The 18256-nt window shown below is 37.8% G+C and overlaps 1 protein-coding gene across 4 annotated transcripts; it reads right to left on the bottom strand.

Moving 5' to 3' along the window:
• Positions 1 to 14334: 14334 nt before the first annotated feature.
• Positions 14335 to 17228, bottom strand: LOC103421635 (large ribosomal subunit protein uL29c-like). 4 transcript variants are annotated; one of them, XM_070815019.1, is made up of 3 exons: positions 16739 to 17219; positions 16013 to 16212; positions 14335 to 14530 (listed from the first exon to the last, which is right to left on the bottom strand). In XM_070815019.1, exons 1-2 carry the CDS (start codon positions 17078 to 17080, stop codon positions 16030 to 16032), a joined length of 525 nt encoding a protein of 174 aa, XP_070671120.1. In that variant the 5' UTR covers positions 17081 to 17219; the 3' UTR covers positions 14335 to 14530; positions 16013 to 16029. The 4 variants fall into 4 exon arrangements, with proteins under 4 accessions (XP_070671120.1, XP_028954753.1, XP_028954754.1 ...); XM_029098920.2 differs by lacking the exon at positions 14335 to 14530 and adding an exon at positions 15216 to 15549 and having other exon boundaries at positions 16002 to 16212; positions 16739 to 17227; XM_029098921.2 differs by lacking the exon at positions 14335 to 14530 and adding an exon at positions 15216 to 15549.
• Positions 17229 to 18256: the final 1028 nt, after the last annotated feature.

Raw genomic sequence — 18256 nt, forward strand, 5'->3', positions numbered from 1 at the left:
ATCGAACGAGGGTACTTGCATGGAGGTCTACTCACATGTCAAGCAAGTAACTCTAATGGTTGGAAAGATGTAAGTAATCCTTAGACCTGAGGCATCGTCGTTGTCTTGTGGTTAAGTACTTAATCTTTGGTTATGTCAAAGTCTCCCCATTCGAGGGTGTCCACGGCATAATTGGGGTTAAGCCACTTAGTCATGAAGGCAAGTGTATGCGCAACAAGGAATCTCTAATCCTCGATAAGAGAGGAAGAATACTCTAAGATATGATTCGGGAATCTTCGGCCGAAGTATCGAGCGTATTGAATGGAAAGCGTTCCTATACGACTCAAATGAATCATATATGAAGGAATAATCACATTAGGGGTTTGACATGATATATCCATACCCTAATGATGTGATTGAGAGTATTGTATTAGAGAAGGATTGAATTACATTGTAATTCCAACTGACTAGGTTCTTCGAATAAACTTCTACATTAGCTTGGGTAGCTATGACATATGGTTAGATGTCACTCATAGCTTGTGAGTTCTTCTAGATGATTAAATGTAGTCGTCAAAGAAGAAAGGTGAATTAAAATGAAGTTTTAATTCACTAAGTGATTGAATTAAATATAAGCAATTGGATTGATGCCAATCACCTCACTGCCTTGCTAATTAGAACCTAAAAGATTGTTCACCATAACACTATTGTGGTGAGTAACTAATGGATGATGGAAACAATTAATTGGATTAATTATGTGTTGTGATTAATTTAGAAAAGTCTAAAGAAATCATAAAAGCGATAAAGATCGTTTTGGGCTTAAAGAAACGTTCGGGTTTAATTGGGCCCATTGGGCCTAAACCCATTGGGCTTTTATTCAAGCATTGGATGACTTGAAATAATAAAAACCCAAAGCCCAAACAAACAACAAAGAGGCCGGCCACTTTAAGGTGGAAAGGGTGAGATATTTAGTCAAGTGTTGACTAGGTTTCTTTTGTCTATATAAGGAACTTTATAAGATATTGTTCATGAGGGTTTTTTGAAGTGTTTAAACAACAAAGAGGCAAAAGAAAAAGCTCTCTAACACATCAAAGGGCCGGCCACCATTGGGGTGTTTTAGCTAACAATCTTTCACCCTTTTGGTTATTCCTTCATCCTTCTCACTACACTAGTGGGTGAGGATCTTTAGAGGTTTCCTACTTTGGAAACTTGAAGAGAACCTAGGAGCACTCATTCTTTCAAAGTGGAGGAGGCAAGGAGGGAAGCTAGGCTCAAGGATTTCAAGGAGCAAAGGGCTTGGAGTTGGTCCATCCTTGGTCTCAAGTCTAGATCAAGAGGTATAAGACTAACCTTCACTTTGTTCTTGATTCTATAATTTGTTTTGATGCATTATATATAAACCTATGAACCTTGAAGGGGATTTGCATGACTATAGCTTTGATAATCTGTTATAAATGCTTCCGCTGCTTTCGTATATCATAATTGTTTTGGATATGCATGATAGTCATTTAGAAATCCCATACATGAATCTCATAGTTTTCCCTTCAAGCTTCACCCACAAAAGCTTCAACACAAAAGCTTCACCTACAAACGCTTGACCCACAAAAGCTTGACCTACAAAAGCTTCACTTACAAAGCTTCAACTCCAAAGCTTCACCTACAAAAGCTTCAACACAAAAGATTCACCCACAAAAGCTTCAACACAAAAGCTTCACCTACAAAAGCTTGACCCACAAAAGCTTGATCCATAAAAGCTTGACCTACAAAAGCTTTACCCACAAAAGCTTCACCCACAAAAGCTTCACCTACAAAAGCTTGACCCACAAAAGCTTGACCCACAAAAGCTTGACCCACAAAAGCTTCACCTACAAAAGCTTGACCCACAAAAGCTTCACCCACAAAAGCTTGACCCACAAAGCTTCACCTACAAAGCTTCAACACAAAAGCTTCACACAATCTTGATCAAGATAGTGTGAAACAAAATCAATTCATGGTGCCCAACCAAGCTTCAACCTCAAAGCTTCACCTACAAAGCTTCAACACCAAAGCTTCACCTACAAAGCTTTAAAAAAAAAAAAAAAATATATATATATATATATATATATATTTTCGGAAATTCGAAAATTCAAAAATTCGAAAATTCGAAAATTTAAAAATTTAAAAATTCAAAAATTCGAAAATTCGAAAAAAAAAATCGAAAAAAAAATTCAAAAAAAAAATTGCCTAGGCCTCCTCTTCTTTGGGCCTAACAATTTTCATAACAAATATATATTAAGGAGTTTTGGGCTACCACTTAGAAAGGAAATGCCTCATTCGTCAACTCCTTCGATTTTTTCAAAGCGCTATGATAAAGTTAAAACATGTGAAGCTTGAAGCTCCCACTACATTGCTATGACCAAGAAGAGTAAAGGAATAACATTATTACTTGCTCAAAAATCGAAGAGGCACCGCCCTCCGAATCTCGAGAGCCAGACTCCCAACATGATTACTTTCTCAAAAATCGAAGAGGCACCGCTATCCGAATCTCAAAAGCAAGACTCCCAACATGATTGCTTTCTTAAAAATCGAAGAGGCACTGTTCTCCGAATCTCGAGAGCCAGATCCCCGACAGGATTGCTTGTTCAAAAACCGAAGAGGCATTGCTCTCCAAACTTCGAGAGCCAGATTTCCTTGGATAAAGCTTGTCTGCAATCTTCACTCGCAACATCAGCTTTCCAGATACCACATACCACTTTTTCAAAGGGCTCTGACAAAGTTAAAACATGTGAAGCTTGCAGCTCCCACTACATTGCTTCGACCAATAAGGGTAAAGGAATAGCATTACTACTTGTTGTTAGGGAGACTCCTATATATGTCGACCTCCACCCTCCACGGACAGGCAGACCTGCAAAAATGCTCAACCCTTCCTCATATCTGAGAGGGCACTCCCATCGAAGCCTCTCAAAATACTCAGCTTTCTTCCCCCCCCCCCCAATAATACCTATGCAAACCAGCCACACCAGAGCAAGAGTATCTCATATCATCAAGGTCAAAAGCAAGAGTATCCCATATCATACTTTTTCACTGTCTTTTCCTTTGGCCTTGTTCTTACCTGTAAGATAAGGAGAAAGAAAACAATCAGTCAGCACTTGGAATCAAGCTTCCAGTCAGGAACTGACTGCCTGGAACCCCTTGCCTGATACTTACCTGGCATTACTCTTGAGTACTCATCTTCAACATCTTATGCTTCCAGAAAAGATACCACATCTGGCTGAGGAACAGATAGGGCAAGTGAGAAGGATATAAGGAAGCATGTGGAGACAAGCGCAATAGAACACATGCCGATTCATCTATTACTTCGTCAACAGTAAAAGTATCCCATATCATCAAGGTCGAACGCACTCTTGATTTGATGGACTTGTTTTAACCCTCAAATTATTGAGTTGGCCTTATACTCTAGAGGAAACCAGAAAACCCTCCAGCCCAGTTCAAGAATAAGCCTGTGGAAAGTTACTTCTTCAAAAGCAAAAGTATCTCATATCATCTCTTCTCCATTTGCTTCTCCTTATCCTTGTTGCTGTTTACGACACAAGGGGAAGGAGAACAATCAACCGGAAGCTGAAGTCGAACCTCCGATCTAGGTTGCTTGCTTGGAAGTCTGATTGCTTACCTTGTCTGTTACCTCTTTCGGCAAATCTCCTAGCTCGACGACTTGGGGGACTCCTATTATAGGGTTTTGTATCGCACTTAACCAAGCCCAAAACTACAAGGTTCAAGTGAAATTGATACATTACCTTGTGCATCTTCATCGGTTAAAGATACCACCCCTGGATGGAGGAAAAGTACTTCCAGAGAAGATGTCACATCTACATATGAGACAGATAAGGCAAGTGAAAATGATACCACACTTCGGTACTTAGAAGTTTCATGATTACTCAATGACTTGGATCTTGCAAGTCCCCAACCGAGGAGCTTCCCTCACTCAGGAACTTAGGGGAGCACTGTTTGTACCATACTTGACCAATCCCGAAACTACTGAGCACTGGTCAACATTATACCGTTAAGGACCCAGAAGAGTTTTCCTACAACCAGGAGGCCAATCACAGCACGACATGTGTCGACATCAGAAGCCAATCATAGCGCGACACGTGTCGCCATCAAAAGCCAATCACAACACGACACGTGTCAATGTCAGAATGAAACTAGAAACTCTCTTCTATAAATAGAGATCATTCTCTCACAATATTTCCTAATGTCATTTGTACTAAATCATTCACTAGTACTCACAAAAGGAGAGCTTGAACCTATGTACTTGTGTAAACCCTTTACAATTAATGAGAACTCCTCTACTCCATGGGCGTAGTCAATCTGGGTGAACCACGTACATCTTGTGTTTGCTTCCCTATCTCTATCCATTTACATATGTATCTATACTAGTGACCGGAGCAATCTAGCGAAGGTCATAAACTTAACACTTTCTGTTGTACCAAAGTCCTCACTGATTTTGTGCATCAACAGCATGTATATAAGAAACTTCAGGTTTCAAAATAATTATGAACTCCAGGTTCATATATTCTTGTAGGCAAACACAAATATATATGCAAACAAATATGCAACAAGAATATGCAAAATAGAACTTTAGGTTTACAATTATAATTGAATTTAATTATTTGTACTTCGGGCCAAATTAAAGTGTGGGTGAAAAAATATAAAACCCATTGGGCCTAAAATAATTAGGCGAATAAAACTCGCGGCCCAAAAAAAAATATAAGCTAAGCCATGGGTGGATTGAAAAAAATGTGGTCTGTGTGACCTAAGCCCAAAAATTGGGCTGGTTTTAATCTCGGGTGGGACTGCAAGCCCACGGTGAGAACGGGACAAGGGTTGGGTTGTTGCAAGCAAGCCCAAGAAAAACAAAAACATTTTTACGGGTAGCTTCAGAGGAGGCCAAGAAATTTTTTTTCTTTTTTTTTTTCATCAGGCCGCGGAAACAATTTGAGCTAGGGAAGCTCTAAAGCCCAACGGGCTAGAGTAGGATGCCATCTGTGGGTCAAGCCTAGCGGCTTGGGGACAGGTTAGGCTTGAAATAACAAGCCCAGAGAAAAAAAACTCTCTTTTTCTAGCCCGAGATCATGCCAAGCCCAAACTAGGGTTGGGTTGAACCAAGAAGTCTTAGTAAAGCTAGGGAGTGTCGCCGAAGAAGATGATCGGCACCGCCACTGCAGGTGGCCAGTTCTTGGACAAGGGGAACTCGGGGCACCCTTGATGGGTGTTTTTTTTATCTTCATTACGAATCAGAGATTGGGAAATCTCAACGATTCAACCAAAACCCTAGAAATTAAAATCGGAATTTCAAGAAATCTGATGAGATTTGAGGGAATCTTCAACCATAGGACACCGTGGATGATATTTAGGTCGTCAAGGAGGTAGCCGAAGTGGCTAGGCAAGGTTGCTGGCCGTGCAGCACGGTGACATAGGGGTGGCGACACCTTATGGGTGTCGGGGTTAAGGTTTTGGGCTAGGAACAGAAGCTCCAGTTGTGTTCTTTGGCTCGGGGGCTCATCGACAGGGATGGGTGATGGCATGGGTTCGAATGAACCTTAGGTTTTAGATTGCAAAAATTTGCTTATTTTTTTTCAATTCATATGTAATTCAATTATATGCATATTCTAAACAATAATATGTTAATTTAATTCAATTTGATGGATATACAAATATATTTGATTCAATTCATAACCAATATCAAATTCACGTAATTCAACAATTATGATTATGATGCATGCACAATTTATGTAGAATCTAAAATTCGAAAAACGTAAACTTGGGTCATGCATCATGGTGAATGTTCATGCTATTAGGGCTGCAAAAATATCGAGATAAAAACTGTTGTTTTAAAAGAACCTAATTGCGTCATGATATGGATGAACTGGTTTGATGCAGAAAAATTCTTCAACGTCAGATTCCTAAGCGCAGCGGTAGGAGCGTGCTGATAACGTGTTGTGGTCTATTTTATCTGACAAGGAGAGAGAGGATCGACGGCAAGGAGAAGAGAGAAAACAGGTGTGTTTGTAGAATTGTAGGGGAATGTGTGTGTTGTTATCCCTCCTACATTATGCCTTTATTTATAGTAGTAAAGGAGAGAAGATATTCATTCTTCCCCAAGGAATACAAGATACAATAGGAAAGGATAACTGATGCGATGAAAGTTAAGCACTCAAATTAAACCCTCTTTTGACAATTGTAGTATATGTATAAGTATGGATCGTTCTGGACCGGGGATTAGGAGGGATTGCTAATCTAAACTAAACTGACTTACAAAAAGAAACTTAAAAACACTTAACTAGACTCTATAGACACAAAACACTTAAAAACACAAACTAAAGCAGATTCTAACTAATTAGACACACTAAAGTAAAGGGGCATTGGGTTTTGGACGAAAATAAAGTAAAACAAAACAGAAACTAGAACTAAACAGATTTGCACGAAATTGGTTGTTTTGGATGGATGATGGGCTAGCTAGAAGGTCTTTCTCCACACATGACACACTTGCATACAAATCAATCTCCAATTGATTTCCAATAAACTATGATGCTCAACACCCCAGATTAACCGTGATGCACAAATTAACCCTCAGATTTTCCTTTACTCATTGAATTGGATGAATACATGCAACAACCCAAATCATTCTTCAAAAGTCCCCTATATGAATGCATAATAGAGATACAATTAAAGATCATTACGTTCCATGAAAATCATAAGCGTTGACGAGGCAATTGTAACTATGAATGCATGATACGTTTGCCAAGAATTCAATTAACACGATTGTGACAAGCAACCTTCACTATTCATGAATATAAACTTGTAACGATTAGGTGAAACTTATTTATATCCTAGCATCAAATTCATGCATGAAAACTAAGTATGCATCCTTAATAAACATACACAAATCCGTTATGAATAAAATAGATAATTGAATTGCAATCACAACTTATCAAATCACAATTGGAAGAAATCAATTCATATTGCAAATATATTTATGGTTTTGAATTCTCCTCTAGCCAAAAGAGATTTAGTTCCTCATACTTGCAATTAAACAGAAACAATTGAAATTAAACATTGAAAACCAAAGTAGAATACACCTAGAATGCTCTAGCAATCCAAATTGAATGACTAGCACAACTCCAAGCAATCCTCCTTCCTTGCAAATATGTGGCACCAAGGTGTGAGTGGTGAATGGATGGTCTCTTGTAGTGGTGGATGGATATAGGTGAGTTATGGTGAAGGGTGGAGAGTTATGTAGATGATGTGGATGTAATGGGTGTAGTGGGTGGATGTTTGGTAATGAGTGGATGTAATGGGTGTAGTGGATGAGTGTTTGGTAATGAGTGGATGTAATGGGTGTAGTGGGTGGATGTTTGGTAATGAGTGGATGTAATGGGTGTAGTGGATGAGTGTTTGGTAATGAGTGGATGTAATGGGTGTAGTGGATGGATGTTTGGAGTTGTAGGTCAACACACTTGCACACACACATGTTGATTTCTAGCCTTCAAATCTTCAAAAACGTCCATCCTCATGTCTCCATGCTTGCACTATCCAATCTTGGCTCAAAAATGCTCTAAAATGCTCCAAAATGCACTTTCTTGCCAACTTTGTTATTATGACCTACAAACACACGAAAATAGCTTAAAATACATAATTAACTAAGAAATAACAACACAAATGCACAAGAACAAGCTAACTAAGTCGCATAAATATGTTCCTATCAAATTCCCCCACACTTAGCTTTTGCTAGTCCTCGAGCAAAACAAAAGAAACAAAACGAAACAAAACAAACAAAACAAACAAAACACAACCTAACCTTTCAACATTTGCGTCAGGGATTTTCAATGAAACATGACATGCCAAAGATCACCACTTACATAGATTTAAGCATTCCTTACCCTCGAGCTTACTTAATCATAGTCACCATTCACTAGCTCACATTTAATCAATTAAAACAACATTTTGAATATAGTAACATGCCTTAGAGAATTTCCTCAATTCCTTACTAGATACACTCTTATTTTCACACAAGAATTTCTTACTACACTCCCTATATTAGGTATATGTGAGAAGATTGATGTAAACATGAAAACTAGTACTCACATATGTTTTTCAACAAAGAAGCAATTTCTAGAATTATTAATTCATGTATATATATGATCTCATGAATGGAATGATACTACTTAGATGCGAGAACCAGTGACATCATATGCTCATATCAATTTCAAACTCCACAAATTGAAACACACAACACTCAAGATTGAAGTCAAGGGTTGTAACAGGGCTTGGGGGTAATGGCTAACAAAGAAAGGAAAGGAATAACAAACATTCTTAAAGCGATAGCAAGCAAAGTAATGGAATCGACACTTGAAATTTACTTTAGAATGCAAAAATCAACTTTTAAACACAAAGGGAAGATTCATGCAACACTTAGGGTCGAATTCAATGCTTTGGACCCTTTCTTCAACAAACAACACTTTAGAGCTCTTTCTCATAAATTTTTCAACTCTTTTCACAAATTTTCTTCTTTTCATTCTATTTTCCATGAATTTTTCTTTTTCTTTTCCTTTTCTACCCATGCCTTATGAAGGACTTTGGCACACACACACACAAGAATCACTTCCCCCACACTTGTTTTTCTGCAAGAGTTCAACAAAAGGAATTCCTTCTAAATTATGCTTTACTATGCTTCAAGAACAAGGGTATGGATGGTCCTAATCTAGGCTAGGTGAGGATAGTGTGGGTAACAAAGAACATAGGCAACACAAGACTCAACGGGGTTAAACTTAAACACATAATGAACGGGATAGGCTTTTTGGCTCTTAGTTCACTAAACAACTTCATCTTGAATATGTGTTATGCAAATCAATAACATGCTTTGAATGAAATAAGCATGAGTTCTAGCATTTGGAACTAAATGATGAAACGCCTTCTAAGTAGCAACCAAGCAAAGAATAATGAGATCATGCAACGACTTTAGAAAACAAAAAAATTGCACAGATTAATAACTCTCCAAATAAACGTTTAGGCTCAAGTCTCACAAGGTTGTAGCGTTCATTTGAGTTCCTTCCTTCAAGCATGTTACAAAAATTGATTTTTCCTTCATGATTGCATGTGAATTCATAAATTATAACCACAACCAAGCATACACCAAAGAGTAAATCAAATTTTCATTCATGTTTATAACTCTTTTTAACAGTCATGTAATCCTCATCATTGTGTTGGAAGGTACCCTAAGACACAAATAAACATACAAAAACAACTCTTTTTGGGTTTTTCAAAACAATTTTTCAAATTTTTATGAGATTTTCGGATTTTTATGTCAAAACACACTGAAACACTCCAAAACAGCTTAAAAACACTTAAAACAGCAAGGAACAACACTAGAAGTAATGGGTGATAAACTCCTACGAATTTCATGCAAAACAACTCCAAAACATCTTAAAAACACTTAAAACAGCAAGGAACAACATTAGAAGTAATGAGTGATGAACTCCTACGAATTTCATGCAAAATAATGGTTACCCCCCCCCCCACACTTAAATCAAACATTGTCCTCAATGTTTCAAGCATAAACTCACATAAAAACAAGCAAATAAACAAACAACGAATAAACATGACAAGTATAGCAAAGTAAAAAAAAAAAACAGACAGAGTAGAGTTTAAGAACGCAAATCTGGTTTTGGAGATAGATGATCTTGTTGACTTTCCACAGCTTTGATCTTGAACTGGTTTGGAATTCTGAGCGAGGAATATGAGAGTTCCTTGGTTTCAAATCAGACTCCTTGTGCTGGGTTGATTTGATTGTGCAGTCTGCATTCTTCTCTGCTTGTTTCTTCTGCACGGCAGGCAGGCACGAGGTAGAGGTGTTGGTCTGTTTCTTTCTTCAATCTTTCCAAGTGCCCACCTCTTGCTTTCTTTCTCCTTGTCCCTAGCTGAGGATGAATTGGCAAATTGTCTCCACATGCTTCGAGGTATCATTTTCACTTCCCTTATCTGTTCTCCAGGCAGATGTGGTGGATGAAGAGGAAGCATAAAATGATGAAGATGAGTACTCGAGAGCAAGGCTAGGTAAGCAATCAGGAAGGGGTTCCAGGCAGTCGGTTCCAGATCGGAAGATTGATACCAAGTGCTGGCTGATTGCTCTCTTTCTCCTTGTCCCAAAACAACGACAAGGAGAAGGACAGGGAGAAAGCATGATATGAGATACTCTTGCTTTCAACCTTCATGATATGAAATACTTTTGCTTTGGATGAGTTGTTTGCAGAGGTACCCCAAGGAATAAGGAACACTGAGTGACTCGAGAGGGTTTGTTGGAAAGGCATTTTCGGAGAAGAAAAAGGGTTATGTATGTCTGCCTTGAAATGGAGGGTGAAGGGTGCCATTTATGACTTCTCCCGTGTCATAAAATCCGACTTCTTTGAGAATTTTTGTCTCAAGTGTATCTTCTTTGATGAATTCTAGACATTCCTCATCCACTTTTTGCTCTTGAATCGTTGGAAAGGTTTCGAAGATGCCTTTCTCACCCTCTTCTTTCTTGGATTGCATGATCCTGCAAGGAATAAGGACATTTGGTGAAACGGGGTCAGGACAAATTGAATTTAGGCTTACCTTGGTTGTAGTGGACGGCATAGATGGCATATGGGGTTGCGGCAAGGGTGGTTCTTCCCTTGCCGTGGCCTTGTTATTCTCCTCTTCTTCGAGCAGCAACTGTTTATCCATGTTTTGGCTTGGTTTGGATGTCTTGGGTTCACCTCTAACCTCCATAGCACTTCCCAAAGTGATAGCATCATGGATTTCAAAATCTTCCTTCAAATTTTCAACAGTTGAGTTGGAGAATTCACTTTGCTCTTGAATTTGTGCCGTGAACTCCATAATCTGCCCAAATTGCTTTTCCAATTCGCCCGTCTTCTTGGCTTGATTTTGCACCTTTTTGTTTCGGTTTTCTACATCCTAGTTCAAAAAGGTGAGTAACTTATTAAACATATCATTATCTAAAGATGTACCTGAATTGAGCTTGAATGGTAGCAAAATCCATGTCTTACTTCTCTAGTACCTGAAATCAAGGAAACAAAACTAAATCAAATATCATAAGTAAACATAAAAGACACAAATAGAAACAAAGTCAGTAACTAAAACAAAAGACATGAAAAAGAAACAACGGGGGATTACCAAAGTTGCTAATCCCCGGCAACGGTGCCAAAATTTGATGCGATGAAAGTTAAGCACTCAAATTAAACCCTCTTTTGACAATTGTAGTATATGTATAAGTAGGGATCGTTCTGGACCGGGGATTAGGAGGGATTGCTAATCTAAACTAAACTGACTTACAAAAAGAAACTTAAAAACACTTAACTAGACTCTATAGACACAAAACACTTAAAAACACAAACTAAAACAGATTCTAACTGATTAGACACACTAAAGTAAAGGGGCATTGGGTTTTGGATGAAAATAAAGTAAAACAAAACAGAAACTAGAACTAAACAGATTTGCACGAAATTGGTTGTTTTGGATGGATGATGGGCTAGCTAGAAGGTCTTTCTCCACACATGACACACTTGCATACAAATCAATCTCCAATTGCTTTTCAATAAACTATGATGCTTAACACCCCAGATTAATCGTGATGCACAAATTAATCCTCAGATTTTCCTTTACTCATTGATCGGATCATATTTATATATATTTTTACTTCAAATTCACTCATCTTTTCTTAGTTAGTTCCTTATATTTTTGAGCTATTTACGTTATTTTTGTGTTTATAAGATCTGTTATGCAAAGAAAACAAAAATAGCACAAATAAGATCTATTTACGTTATTTTCATGGTTAGTGTTGGTTTCTCTCACAGTTCCAATTTTCTAATTACCAGTTTTGTATATTCAAAATATTTATACCGATTATTATCTTCTTTCAGGGTGCCCCAGCAACAATGCTAAAGGATCTGGAGATGCTTTTGTTAAAAAAATGCTCAAAAGGAACAAAGTAAACGTGCAAATGGCAGTGTGGTTGGTGAAGCAATTGAAAAACAAAAAGAATCTGCTTTGGTGGGTTGGTGAAACAAATAGAAAACAAAAAGAAAACAGCACCAAGGAGGTCAGAAAACAAGGAGAATAAATTTGAGCTGCATTTGGCAGCAGAGGGGGGGCCTCGGTGAGAGGGGGGGCTCGGTGAGAAGGGGGGCCTCGGTGAGAAGGGGGGAAGCGGGAGAGAGGGCTGCCTTTGGGCAGCTCGCAGAGACGCAAGGAAGGAGAGGCAGCACCAGGAGGAATTCAGCTGCTTGGGCAGTATGAAAAGGGAAGTCAAAGGAGGCTTGAAGCGTGACACGGGGAGCATAGGGGAGAGAGCTGCCCTTGGCAGCTGGTAGTGAGTACAGGCGCAGGAAATGAGGGAGAGACCAGCAGAAAAAGGGGGAAAAGTTGCGGCTGGCAGCTTGAAGAAGAAGGGAAGGCTGCACCTTGCAGCGTGTCAAGTGCAGAACAGAGAACAAACAGCTGCCTTGGCAGCTTTGTTGAGAGCAGAACCCGCGCAGCACCGAGGTGGACAGAAGCTGCAAGCCTCTTCTCTCTCGGTTAAATCTTTCCAACTTATATTTTACTTTTGGTTTATTTGTGTTTTAATAATGTGTAACTAATTTTAGTTTGGCTAGAGGTTAATTCAAAGCCATGAATATATTTGTAATATGAATTGATTACCTTCAGTTGTGATTTCTGAGTTGTGATTTAATTTGCTTAACTGTTTGATTGATAACTTATTTTTGTATGTCGATTAAGGATGCATACTTAATTTACATGCATGAATTTGATGCTAGAATATAAGTGAATTTCACCTAATCGTTATGAACTTATATTCACAAGTAGTGAAGGTTGTTATCCACAATTGCGTTAAGTGAATTCTTGGCATAAGTTTCATGCAAATCATAGTAACGAGTGCCTCGTCAATGCTTATGTTTTTCATAGAACTTAATGATTCTTGCTTGTATCTCTATTATGCAATTCATGTAGGGAACTTGTAGGGAATGTTTTGGGTTGTCGTATGCAATCATCCAACCCAATAACTTGTGGAAAAACTGAAGGTTAATTAGTGCAATTCACGGTTAATTTGGGGCGTTGAGATTTACAATTTATTGAAAGAACAACTGAAAATCAATTTAGGTTGCATATGTGTCATGTGTGGAGAAGAACCCTCTAGCTAGTCTGTCACCTATCCTTTCACCTTAATTTCATGTTTTTGTAAATTCTGTAATTTATTTAAGTTTAATTTACTTTTCATCAAAACCAAACCCCCCATTATTAAATTATATTATTTAGTTAGTTTTCATTGTTGTTAGTCTTTTAATTCAATTTCCGTCCATTTCAATTCCTAGTGTCTAATTTGATTGTTTTCATTATTTTGAGTCATTCTAAGTGTGTTTCGAGTTATTAGAGTTTTTAGCCTAGTTTTGTGTCCTTGAGTCTTGTTTAATATTTTTGAATTAATTTAGAATAGATTAGCAATCCTTCCTAATCCCCGGCCTAGAACGATACCCTACTTACATCTATACTACAATTGTCAAAAAGAGGGTTTAATTTGTGTGTCAAGTAATTCTCGCATCACTCATTGAATTGGATGAATGCATGCGACAACCCAAATCATTCTATAAAAGTCCCCTATATGAATGCATAATAGAGATACAATTAAAGATCATTATGTTCCATGAAAATCATAAGCGTTGACGAGGCAATTGTAACTATGAATGCATGATACGTTTGCCAAGAATTCAATTAACACGATTGTGACAAGCAACCTTCACTATTCATGAATATAAACTTGTAACGATTAGGTGAAACTTATTTATATCCTAGCATCAAATTCATGCATGAAAACTAAGTATGCATCCTTAATAAACATACACAAATCCGTTATGAATAAAATAGATAATTGAATTGCAATCACAACTTATCAAATCACAATTGGAAGAAATCAATTCATATTGCAAATATATTTATGGTTTCGAATTCTCCTCTAGCCAAAAGAGATTTAGTTCCTCATACTTGCAATTAAACAGAAACAATTGAAATTAAACATTGAAAACCAAAGTAAAATACACCTAGAATGCTCCAGCAATCCAAATTGAATGACTAGCACAACTCCAAGCAATCCTCCTTCCTTGCGAATATGCGGCACCAAGGTGTGAGTGGTGAATGGATGGTCTCTTGTAGTGGTGGATGGATATAGGTGAGTTATGGTGAAGGGTGGAGAGTTATGGATGATGTGGATGTAATGGGTGTAGTGGGTGGATGTTTGGTAATGAGTGGATGTAATGGGTGTAGTGGATGAGTGTTTGGTAATGAGTGGATGTAATGGGTGTAGTGGATGGATGTTTGGAGTTGTAGGTCAACACACTTGCACACACACACATGTTGATTTCTAGCCTTCAAATCTTCAAAAACGTCCATCCTCATGTCTCCATGCTTGCACTATCGAATCTTGGCTCAAAAATGCTCAAAAATGCTCCAAAATGCACTTTCTTGCCAACTTTGTTATTATAACCTACAAACACCCGAAAATAGCTTAAAATACATAATTAACTAAGAAATAACAACACAAATACACAAGAACAAGCTAACTAAGTTGCATAAATATGTTCCTATCCATAACTAGAATCAAATCTAATCTAGGATTACACAATCACACTTAAACTAGGAATGTTTACAACAAAAATCACATTGTAGTCAGTTAGAATTTTAAAAGAGGATATTAAATGATTTTGAAATCAAGTTGTAGCAGAAGTACGAATTTTTATTTTTTTGAACAAATGATATTACCTACATTAAAGAACTGAGGGGGTGGGCTAAGTCTCATAATGAGCTAATCCTCATAATGAGCTAATCCTAGTTGTCTCTTATCGCAAACAAATTATGTGGGTCAGCTAGCAAAGCCAGTTAAATTTTGAATTTGATGTGATGGTTTTGTGGGAAACATATGTTGACGAGGAGGGGCATTCAACAAAAAGAAAATTAATAAAAATGGTTTGAAAATTTTGAATTTTAATGAAAGGAGTGTGCTATCCACACACCCTTTTTACTTCTCACACACTTCTTGTTAATTTCTGTCCGTTAATCTTCTTCAATTTATTCGATCCGATGACCGAAAACCAAAAAGGTGTGGGAGAAGTAAAAAGGGGTGTGGATATCACACCCCTTAACGAAAATGAAAAAATTAAAGGTAATATAAATAGTACAATGATTGACTTTTTATTGTAAAAATATGATTTTTCGTTAAAGTGAAACAGTATGAGAATCTTTTCGTTAAAGTTCAACAAATCCATCCGGATAATTTTGATAAGAGCTTTGTCCAACAGTATTCACGATCCAACGACTTGAAACGAAAAGCTACAGAATGTTGCAAAGTTTTTCACACATTTACTCTGCACGGAAGCCCTTCATTGGCACGTGTTAGCTTATATAGGGATGACCTTCTCCTAAGTACTCAATTGCAGGTTCATGATAAGCTGAATACTGTTGGCTGGAACTACCCAGCACTTTGTACTCCACGCCATGCCATGCCTTCTGCAGAAACACGTCCGAATTTTCCATTGTGAACTCCAACAGTTGGCAATAATCAACATAACTTTATGTTAAGTAAATAAGTAGAAAAAGTACAACCTAATCGTACCCACAACAGATTCATTCACACATTTACGTTATCTGATTTGATTTTGATCAGCCGAATCAGCTTGCTTTCGAGTTCGAGGAAAGCGTTCTTATATGACTAAACAGAGCTTCATAGAAATTGTAGCAATACTCCGTAAGCCGGTGTATTAATCTTGATGGGAAAACCAGACACATGCAATTCAACGTTTGAGTCATTAAAAATAAGTTTACAAATTTTGACCTCGACTGGATTGATCATTTTATACTACAACAGATCATGTTATAAACAAATTGTCTGAAACAGAATTTGAACAATGATTTAAACCAACAAAATTAGACATTTCTAATTTTCAAGGGTAGACTAGTACATGGTATTTACCCAATACTGCATATGGCTCATGCAGATGCAGCCTTCTCAGCAGCTTCTGCAGCTGCTTCTTCGTCTTGCAACTTCTTCAACGACGGAGGCGGTCTAACAACAATGCTTTTCTTCCATTGTCGATCGAACTTTCTTGATAGCCTCTTACCAATTCCCTCCTCAATCTCTCTTTCCCGTTTAACAGTAAGCAAGCGAGCAATCTACGATTTAAAACCAACTTCACATAAGTAGAGCAACAACCCCAAAAACTCACATTTGCACACAAGGATAGCAAACAAGTAACGGAATTCTAATAAACAAGCAATCTCTACTCAGATGGCGGTGCATTGATGACTTGAAAAACGGTGTAGGAATGCAGTTTGTTTCTTGATGGAACCGTTACATATGTTCATATATGATATTCTCACTTTTGGTTGCATAGAACTACATGGGTTTCACTGACTCACGCCCCCGATGGATGAAGGAACTCATTCGAAGGAGAACGTATTGAGTAAATGCACGTACCCTTTTCTAAAATAATGGGCATGCTTACTTTACTCACTGTGAATTGAAATTTGGAAATCCAGTTTCATCTAATCAGAAAGTTCTTCTAACTTCCTTCCCCCCAGCATTTTCTCTCTGAACAAGCATAACAATTTCGCATAAATTAAGGAAAATAAAGCCCACATTTCATAATTTCATCCAATTTATGACAAATAATTTCGAGGAAAAAGAAAATATAATTACCCTTTTGCGCATTCGACGGAACTCGCTTGAAGTGAACTCGTTGCGAGCCGATTTCTGGAGGCGAAGCATGAAGAGCTCTCCTTTGAGGTCGACCACCTCCTCGTTGATTTCTTCGGTGGTTTTGGTCCGGATTTCCTTCATTTCTTCCTCTCTCTTGGCCATCATCACAACCGAAGACGACGGCGAGCACGGCCTCCGAGATGACTCCGTCGGAAGACGAACGCCGATGTTTGGGCAAAGGCGTTGGACTCGCATGCCATTGAAGGACTTGGAGACTGGCGACGGCAGGTTTGAGGGAAATGTAACCGTTGAAGGTGGAGCTATGGAGATTGCGCCCAACATCCTTTTTCCGTTTCTCTGTCTCTCCACCACTTCCGTGCTTCTGGGATTTTGGGATGCCGATAAGGATTTCTTATCTTCTTATTTTTTCGGTAAGCAAGCTTTTTATTACACACCAAAAAGGAATACATACAAAAACAAAAAGAACATATACACATCCTATGGGCCCAAAGCTAACTTATAAACAAGCAAAAAGGGCCGAAGCAAACAGACTTCAAAAGGGCCAATCAACAGTTGTGGCCCAAATAGCAAAACACAACAACAGAAACTAGAAAGTTCCGCTGCTATCGCCGCCGTTACAGAGATTTCCGGTCCGCTCAAGGATGCTGATAAGGATTTGAAAATTTTTATTCGAGCTCATATAACTTATCTCTACATTCAACTTACTTCCTACACCTATGGTATTTTTTACCAAACTCTCAATATCTCTTTAAACTCAAATTTATTACCTAATCTACCTCACAAATTAACGCAATTCAATAAGTAACTTGATATTTACACCCATTCAAACTAAAAACTCACGTAAATTCATTGAACTTTTAAATTTAGTGGGCTGAAATATTTTCTTATGCAGTAACGTAGATGGGAAGGATTTCTCATGCACCGAGTGATATTATCAATCAAAATAGCCTTTTGGATTATTTGTCTCAGTGCAGTAGATCCTCTGGACCAAATGTCGTAGAGTTCAACAACTTTAAAGCGGGTAGCCACCTTTATTTGAAAATGATGGTTCAACATGTACTAGTAACAAGATGTTTGGTTCTGTTGAAACCTCTGAAACTCTTTCTCCAATAGTAAAGGGCCAAGGGAAGTAGGAACTTCACTTGTAGAATACCAGTTAGAGGTGCATGATGACATGACTAAGTGAATGTTGTTCTTGCAAAGGTGAAGGATAAAACAAAATTTTCCCTTCTAGCAGAAATATATGCAGCACTTTTAGAAGCATTTTATCATTGGGCATCCGTTCTTCGTCAGACATGCATGTACTTTTTAAATAATTACCATTCTAGTTGAATAAATATGGTTTCGTCGAAAACTGTTTCAGCATATATAGAAAATTAGAATGTCACAAGCAACTGTATATATATAGAAAATTAGAATGTCACAAGCAACTGTATCAAATTTACAAAACAAAAAAAATATAACTTAGTCATCACCCATTGCTCACTAAAGCTTGTT

This window comes from Malus domestica, chromosome 16 (assembly GCF_042453785.1).
Source record: "Malus domestica chromosome 16, GDT2T_hap1".
Taxonomy (NCBI): Eukaryota; Viridiplantae; Streptophyta; class Magnoliopsida; order Rosales; family Rosaceae; genus Malus; species Malus domestica.

Excerpts from the sequence above, each read along its gene's own strand:
- LOC103421635 (XM_070815019.1), bottom strand. The coding sequence starts at position 17,080 with ATGTTGGGCGCAATCTCCATAGCTCCACCTTCAACGGTTACATTTCCC. Across the intron at positions 16,213-16,738 it reads TCCGTCGAATGCGCAAAAGG|ATTGCTCGCTTGCTTACTGT; the intron begins GTAATTATATTT and ends TTTAAATCGTAG.